The sequence below is a fragment of the Trachymyrmex septentrionalis genome, unplaced genomic scaffold (assembly GCF_001594115.1).
Source record: "Trachymyrmex septentrionalis isolate Tsep2-gDNA-1 unplaced genomic scaffold, Tsep1.0 scaffold20, whole genome shotgun sequence".
Classification (NCBI taxonomy): Eukaryota; Metazoa; Arthropoda; class Insecta; order Hymenoptera; family Formicidae; genus Trachymyrmex; species Trachymyrmex septentrionalis.
In genome coordinates this window covers 3,265,771-3,274,721 of record NW_017305180.1, presented here as the reverse complement: position 1 = coordinate 3,274,721, position 8,951 = coordinate 3,265,771, and the positions used below count along the sequence as shown (strand labels likewise).

General features: G+C 33.1%; 2 protein-coding genes across 3 annotated transcripts in view; both read left to right on the top strand.

Moving 5' to 3' along the window:
• The window catches only part of LOC108747862 (protein numb), a 22,899-nt gene extending 21,572 nt beyond the window's left edge, over positions 1 to 1,327 (top strand). For both annotated transcript variants that reach the window (XM_018485745.1, XM_018485744.1), the window contains one exon: positions 464 to 1,327. In XM_018485745.1, coding sequence (XP_018341247.1) covers positions 464 to 763 — 300 coding nt within the window. In that variant the 3' untranslated portion in view covers positions 764 to 1,327. The remainder of the gene's footprint in view (positions 1 to 463) is intronic.
• Positions 1,328 to 6,677: 5,350 nt separating this feature from the next.
• Positions 6,678 to 7,450, top strand: LOC108747647 (late cornified envelope-like proline-rich protein 1). Its single transcript, XM_018485245.1, has 2 exons — positions 6,678 to 6,895; positions 7,175 to 7,450. The coding sequence occupies exons 1-2, from the start codon at positions 6,737 to 6,739 to the stop codon at positions 7,403 to 7,405; spliced, it is 390 nt and encodes a 129-aa protein (XP_018340747.1). The 5' UTR covers positions 6,678 to 6,736; the 3' UTR covers positions 7,406 to 7,450.
• The last annotated feature ends 1,501 nt before the right edge of the window (positions 7,451 to 8,951 follow it).

The window sequence follows — 8,951 nt, the reverse complement described above, 5'->3', positions numbered from 1 at the left end:
AGATGAAAAGAGCGGACTGTCACCTTTCCAAAACATATTTGGATTGCCCGATTAGGCAACCAGAACCGGAGATATTCGGAAAAAATTTGCACTACTAACAAAAAGCGAACGAATATATGGATCCACCCTATATATATACATAATTTTAATTGATAATCTAAAATATACATTAAAAATTTCTTATTAAAATTACTTAAATTTTGAGTAATTTTTACAGAAAACTTTTAAACAAAAAAATTTGGTTGACATGCAGTATTATTCTTATATATTCTTTAAGAACGTGTTTACGCTTTGGAAGCTTTCTAAGATATTTAATGCATTGAATTTTACTTTTTTAGAGCTTCTCATTTTATTCTTTACTGTAGCTATTATAAAAATCAGCTTCTTGACTATTTATTATATTATAACGTAAATTTCAACGTAGATCCCGAAACATTCTTTTACGAGTTTCTCTATCAAACAGGTACAACCGCTTTCCACAGCAGCTGGTTTACCGAAACCAGAACAATGGTTGGGTAGTATAACTGGCTCTGTACCATCACCGGCACCACAGCAAGTAACTGTTAGTCCTCGACGAGCACCTCCTCTTCATACGAGGGCACATTCGCTTGGTTCGGCTGCAATGAGCCTGACTTCCAGAGGACCTTCTGATCCCTTCGACGTCGAATGGGCGGAAATAGCTTCCAGAAATATGCAGCAATCAACCACGACGAATCCCTTTATTATGCCGAACGCGACCCAGGCGTTCCAAGTGCAGTTGTAGCGTCAGGAGTTTATCAATAGTGTCGCCAAGTATTTCCACTCAAGCACATAGCGGCACCACGTCCGCCCGCGCTCCGACCTTATACACGATCGAAAGTATTACACGTGAGCCGCGTGTCCTCGACCTGATCAAGTTTCCGAATGGGTAGTAACGGTATGCAAAGTGTCATTAAAAGTCTCGAACTGATATCGCAAAGTGGAAAATCAGAACAATGGTTGGGTAGTATAGGAAACCAGCAGTAGTACAAGAATGTTTCAGAACGTGGAAATATATCTCGAACGAGTCAATATGCCAGTAATATGATGTTGCAATTATTGAGCATTATGCTGTTTGACAATTTTTTTATTGACAATTTAAATGTCTATCTGCAATTGTGGTGATAAATAGAAAATTGAAGTAACGCAAATTTTGTGTTAAGTTAAAGCTGTTAAATGCTTCTGCAAACTTTTAGACACAATTACTAGAAAATTTATATGTATGGACATTTTTAACGCGAAGAAAAATTGCTCATTTGAGGAACGTTTGAGATGTTTATTTTATAATTGAAACAGTGTAAGTGAAAATTTTCCATAAGGCTAAATATTTATAAAATTATCTAAATGCTTCTACAAATCTTTGGAAAAAAAAACAAGGCACTAGAAAAAAATTTGTGTGTAACATGGACAACTCCTACAAATATTTAAAAAAAATTACAGTCAAGTTAGTTCTCTTGCGGTCTTCACGAATGAATAGATTAATTTGGCGATCGAATGGCTTGATAAAATATTTGAGAGATATTTTCATGCAAAACTTGGCGCTATATACGCTTTGCTTCAATTTTATGTCTCTCTCACACAGCACCTAGATTCATGAACAAAACCGCGAGCAATACTATATTCAATAATTACAGCATTGTACTACATGGCATATTGACTTATAAAGTCTGCGGTCTTTACTCTATTCCTGTACTATCGATGGTTTTTTTTTACCTCGCAGCATTAGTTCGGGAACTTTTTGATTGCACCTCAGTTTACCGTGAGATCTATTAAGAAACTGGACCGAAGGAGCATAGATTTTTCTTGTCAAATTGGCGCTTAGTAGCAACGACGATAGGAGCGAACTGAACCAGCACAAAATATCAGCGTAAAATATACTTAATAGATAGATAAGTATATACGCGCACAGCCTTAACGACCTCAGTAAGAATAAAAATAAAACACGCATATACGCATAAGCAAACGCCCGGGTGACGCGGGACACAGTTTCACGCACCGATAATAACAGGCTACATTTTGTCAGCCGTTTAAATAGAAGCAATAGATGTCGCGAAGTACGCGTATAAGCAGAATTCCCGACAGTACGGATAATATCTTACACTTAAATGTCTATCACGCGATATTAATAATTGGATATTCTAATTATCTTGAGTAGAGTTAGGCTCAAACTGAGCGATTATCGTCGTTCTGCATGAAAAACGAAATTGTATGCACTCAAGATTACGCTGCACCTCACTGTTATTTTTTTCAAAAAACAGAAAAGAAAGGTATGTAGAGTAGTTGTCACTTCGTGATCGAATCGTGACCTGAATCACGAAGTGAACTGACCGTACCTTCCACAGGAAGGGGACTTGCATTTTCGGCAAGCTCACCCGGCTCAAACGGATAGATTCTACCGAACCTAAAGTATGTAGGGGTTAACATCTATGAGGAGACTGTGATATTGATGTGAAGTGGCTAGTACTTAAGCGAACAGGGTTACGAAGTATCGTGAGGAACTTGCTCAAGGTTATCGCACCGCGTGGTAGCACAGAATAAGTGATCGTGAGTTCGGGTACCACAGACTCTATCGTCCCGTATTAGCCGGTAAAAAACACCCCTTAAATTACTTAAGATTAGCTGTTAAAGACTAGCGGAGATATGTCTTACACTATCGTTGTCTATTATACATACGATCGTGTCGCATTTATCATGAGGACCGAGCAGCGGGATGACGAAACGTGTAGAAATTTTCGCACGAGGATAACGCTTGCGGAATACAATACTTTTCTCGAGAGTTTAGACGGTGCTTCCGCTCTGTAATAATAATAATTGCGAAAAATCGCTTATCGAGCCGATCCTCGAGTGTGAGTTCATATCTACGATCTGATTGCGCTCAGCTATGTACATCGTAGCGAGTGAAGGAGTTTCCTCAGTCTCGTGTATATAGTATTTGATAGTATCCCGTGAGATATCAGTATTGCGCCTCGCAGCTTTTTGTCTTTCAAGTTAATCGCTGCACTTTCGGTTTTTCGAAACGGATCGAGGGTAAACGTCGAGGAAGGCCAAGGGAGATATTACAAGAGGGATAACTGAGGCGTGTATGTATGCATTGTATATAGATTAGTTATTTAAAATGTAATGCGACACAGTGTAGGAGAGTGAAGAAGTTTTAGAGAGCGTGTGCATTCGTTAAGCCGGCGACTCAGCAATGAGACGAGAGAAATTCTTCCTCAAGTTCAATCGAAGCGAATAATCGAATTGTACCATATAATAGTATTTTATAATTTTATAAACGACAGGGAGAAATGATGCTACGATTCTGCATCATGAAAGAGAGATCTGCAGCTTTCTTGTAAATTATAAATTAAATATAAATTGTAAATTATAAGTTATATAAATTATATGTTTGGTGATGGTCTCGATTCTTGGATAATTTTTAAGAGTAGTAGATTGTCACGCGTAGTAATTCTAACAAATGAATACGTAAATATATGTTCAAATATTTCTGCAATACTACAAATTTATTTATGCAGCATTGGTTTGATCGCGCGATTTTTGATGTCGTTAATTCGCATCGAACGTAATTTATTTAGTCATGCTAAATATCGAAGCATATATTACTATTTTTCCACACAGATAAAGTGTTAAAGTATTATTGCTTCGATTGTAATTGACTAAATTGGATAATCGAGAAATTATTATTGGCAATTGTAAATCGAACGATACGATTTCTACGATAAGAAAAATCGCCGTCTTCATTGCGAGTTGTTCGGCGAAAATGGACTTGGTTTTTCGAGCCACCTTCCGTCCGTCCCGAAAATCAAAAGGTAACAAGGAGGAACAAAGTTAAGCGAAGAGGAAGTTAAACGAATAATTGTAAAGCAGCACATAAGGAAACGATCGCTTAGGTACTTATTGTGGTACTTATGAAAAAATGTCGTTTAATCAATGTACTTAAATATTAACACACGTAGATCGTTGTTAGCGAGATCGTTGCTAATCGACGCATGTTGTCGATGTCTTCTCCTTTATTCATCTCTTTATACCTTTTATTGTTTTTTTATTTTCTTTGGACTGACATTTCTTCCGTTTCTCCAATTATTTTCCCCGTACATTTCTCGAGGAAGTGTATGAGAAGAAAACGTGTACATATATATAATACAACATAATTCGTTGTAACATTATCACGTTTATGTACTTATTGTTTTCCCTTTACGTTTCTTAGTCGATGTACGCTAACTTACACGGTTCATTTGACTAGGATCGAGGAGGAGCGATAGCGGCGTCTTGGCTAGTCTCTACATCAACGACGTCTATAATTTATTCGGAGGTTGAATTTTTTTTTGTAACTTTTTAATCGAAGCGATCAACGAGTTTCAATGTCTAAGACGTCTTTTTCTTCCCATTTCTGGGAAGTTGGGAGATCAGCCAAGACGCGTTCCGGTGTCTCGTTTGACTGAAGGCGAGTGCATTTAGACAAGCGGACAACAGTGGCATAAACACATATACATATACATATACATATACACGTACACGTACTTAGAGAGAGACGCCGGGACAAGGATATAGGCGAATAGATGCATCGCGTGCCAAATTCAAAAGTGCAACCGCGTTGCCTGCCAGCTGGATGGTACATCGCGCACGCTTACGTGGTTGTGTTGTACATAGTATCGCCGGTCGATTCCTGGATCAACATACGACTTAATGCGTGTATATTTCGTAAAGGTATCCTTGTTCATTTTACATTGTATCTGCCACTGTAAAAATACGGTTTATTATATAATATCTGTTGTGATTATGAACATGCCTTTTGTTTCCTTTTTTTCACAAAATATGCACTTTTCTAACGAGAGGTGTCAATCTCATCAATTTCCTCAACATACTTTATCTTTCTATTGATTACGCAAGAGATAAAGAAGAGATGACTTTTTTCTTTCGAATTATACAAATATCAATATTTATTTAATGCTTCATGTTTAAGATATTTTTAGTTTTTAATGCTGTTTCTCCTTAAAACATAAAACTTAAAAGATTACGTTTTGTAAAATACACTTTGTTAAGCAATTTGATAATATAAATTATTATTACTGACAGCATTAATTATAATACACTAAAATACAGAGACTAATATAGCATATATATTTTAAGTATAGCTTTTAACAGATAGTGATATATACAGGGTATCTCGTAAGATGGGTCGAGGCCACATTGGGGGCGGAGAATGGATCAAAGGGAACAAAAAATTCTTATACCATTTTGAGATACTTGCTATAGTTTTCGAATCAGAAAAGGAAATGTCTAAGCCAATATACAGTCGCGCCGCGCGAATTCGTAGGACGGCCCACACTCGAGCGGCAGCGCCGGCGGTGCGCAAGGAGGGGAAAGAAGCGAATCACATAGGACCACTATGCCAGGCCGTGCCAGGCAACGAGCGCTTCTTTCCCCTCCCTGCGCATCGCCGCTGCTGCAGTTCGAGTGTGGGCCGTCCTACGAATCGGCGCAGCTTAATCGTATATTGGCTTAGACGTTTCCTTTTCTAATTCGAAAACTAGCAAGTATCTCAAAATGGTATAAGAATTGTTTGTTCCCTTTGATCCATTCTCCACCCCCAATGTGACCCCGATCCATCTTACGAGACACCCTGTGTATATATATATATATATATATATATATATATATATATATATATATAAGAAAGTCATATATGATATCATTTTTTTATGTTTAATTAAACAGTCTTTTTTTTATGTTGAAAATAAATTATTGGGATATTATTAATTTATCACATAATATGCAATCTCGCCAAATTCATGATAATACAAAATCACAAGCTGTAATATAAATTGACATTGACATATGATATTTGTCCAATTAAAATTAATATGTTTTTCAAAAAATAATTAGATTGTAGAAAAGTGCAACATATTACGATTAAAATTATCATGTCGAGTCTTGAGGACGTTATTGCAAAATTTCCACCTAGTATTCCTTCGCGATGTTCTCCTCCAGAATTACGCTGTAATGTATGCCCGAAATATTTATTTGACGTATCACCGCGTCCTTATGGGTCTGCCGTTCAATTTCAGCTTACATATACTTGTGACAGGTATGTTACACAAAATGATTCTTATACATTTTATATTAAGCGAATAGATTGATAGCTGCATTAAAGTTTTAACAATTTTGCTTTAGATAATATTTAAAAATAAACTAAGGTTATGCAAAATAATATAAAATTGAAATATTTTAAAGTATCTATAACGATTTTCATATTTACTTCTTTATAGAATCTCTTATTCGCCTTGTTATTTTCCTGCTATTCCACGCTGTCGTTTTTCTGAAAAAGAACCGAAGAAAGTAACATGCTGTTGTTTCAAGTGGTTTGACTGTACTGGAAAACCAGTTTTAACATGTCAAAATAATCATAAATAATTATCAATTAATAATTATATTAGAGGTAAAAAATTTATTATTATCTAGAAAAGATTGAAAAAAAGCATATAAAAAGTATTTGAACGTAATTAATTTAAGAGTATAAAAAAATTTTAATTTAAAAAATTCTAAAAAGTATTTTAAAATTATATTTAAAAAATCAATTTTACACAGAGTATATATTATGAAAAGGAATACATCGATTTTCTCAAACAAAAGATTGTTAATCGATTTGACAGAAATATTAGATATTTAGAAATTTTGATGAAATGTAACGTCTAAATTTTTCAAGTAAAAAATAAAAATGTCTTGTGTCATTGCTCACAAAGAGAAGAAACGAATAAGTTCAATGCCTCCACCGTGTTATCATCGCAAACAATTTTGTTGTATAAGCAATGACTGTTTATTCTCAAAACCAAGACTTCCTAAATATTGTCATTACCCACCTTCGTGCCCACCATTGGTATAAATAACATTGATTTTTTAAAGATATTGAAATCGTGAATTTTATATAATTTATACAAATGCCTTAAAATTTAAGGACAAATATTAAATAAATAAAATTTAATTAATATAATGCAAGTAAAATCGACGCAAATAACTTTTATTTTACAATTTTTATGATAATATCAATACGACTTATTTTGCTTTTAATGGAATAAAAAAGGATGCATTATACACATAAGTAGATATAAAGAAATTATAACGATATTCTTTACAATATCAGAATTTATTTTTAAAGATGTGTAGACCAAGACCAGAGCCGCCGCCAAAACCACCTACTATATGTATCGCTGGACCTTGTCCACAACGATTATATTCAAAATCATACTGTCGTCCGTCAGCACCAAAAATAGTGCCACCATCCTCCTGCGTTCAATTTTGCATCCAATACACGAATAAAGGATCCAGTTACTACCCTTGCTACTGGTCTAATTTACCAAAATGTCTTAGCATCTGTCAAGAATGTTAGGATCATCTAACAGTACGCTTGATAATACAGAATCGAGAATATAAAAGTTTTAAATTTAATTATTTCTGAAAATAAAATGAATTTATAAATATAATTTAATATAGTGGTTTTTTTCTATTTTTATGTGAGAGAGAGATTCTGGATAGTGATTATATAACTTTTTTCATGAAATGTGAGAAATGAAAATTTTTATTATTGTAGGTAATGGAAAATTTTCCATTTTTTACGTTTCTGCCCTAGAGAAAAAATTATATAATTGTTACCATGATCATATTATAGTGATAAACTATTAAATGTTCTTAAAATAAAAAAATTTGTTATTTATTACTTGAGTTTATTTGTGATAAAAATGCAATATAAAAACATAACAATTTATAGAAAATGTAATATTTAATATTGTGACGATTCAGAGATCAAAAATTCGAGTGCTCTTAGTTTCAATAAAAAGCAATTATTCTAGCTGTTCTAATTCTAATATTATTTTAGTTTTATTCAATTTTCTTATTTCTTTAAAATCGAACTAAAAAGTTATATAAAATTAAGAAAACAAGATTCATACAATTAATCAAAATCCAAACAATTTAATCCAATCAATTTTTATAATTCCATTATAATAGCAGTTAATTATTGTTAATTATATTTATCGAAGTGACATCTTGTTGAAAACGTTTGATACAAATCTTTTGACATAAATCATGAGAGCCGTTTAGCAAATCGCTTGACAAGAAATTCTATCAAAATTAGTTGACATCCCGTGCTAATGAGTTTTACAACTAACACTCCAAGTTTCGAGTTTGGTATTAGTCCAATTACGCAAACATTATTTCCTTATATACAAGGAAATATAATTTGGATAATATAAGTACAGTTTTGCAAAATTTAATGTATTAATTTAATGTATTAATATTAAAATATACATATAATTTCGAAAATGCATTTTATAATATTTCTCTCTTAAAAGAAAGTATGTTGATAATTAATTAATAAATCTTTACAATATTAATTAAAATGTATTAAAAGAAATTTTTACAGAACATTATTTACAGAATAACAATTGCATAACATTTTACGCAAATGTCGTAAATATGTCATTTAATTTTCAATATATATATAAATTTTAATTTTAATGAACTTTTTACGAAATAATATTTAATTACACTAATTTTAATTTTACAGAAAAATTAAAACAAAAAGATTGAATTTTCTTGTTACTAATACGTATTGCTGTAAAACTGTTAATTGATTTAAAAAAAATTGGCTAAGTATTCAATTGTAAAGAATCTAGTGCGATCAAGGACATAGAACATGGATGCCATTCGTGCATAAAGTTGATCGACAAAAATAATGGAGATAACAACGGCTAGTGTCTCTTTCATTCTATTCAACTAATTATAATTTTTTAGAAAGAGAAGGAGATTGACCATCTTCATGCTACTTCTCTTTATATATCTCTCTCTCTCTCTTTTTCTCTCATTTTTGTTGACCACAGTTGATATATTTAAATATGGATGGCGCAGTCCATACTCTATATCTTAGACTGCAACAA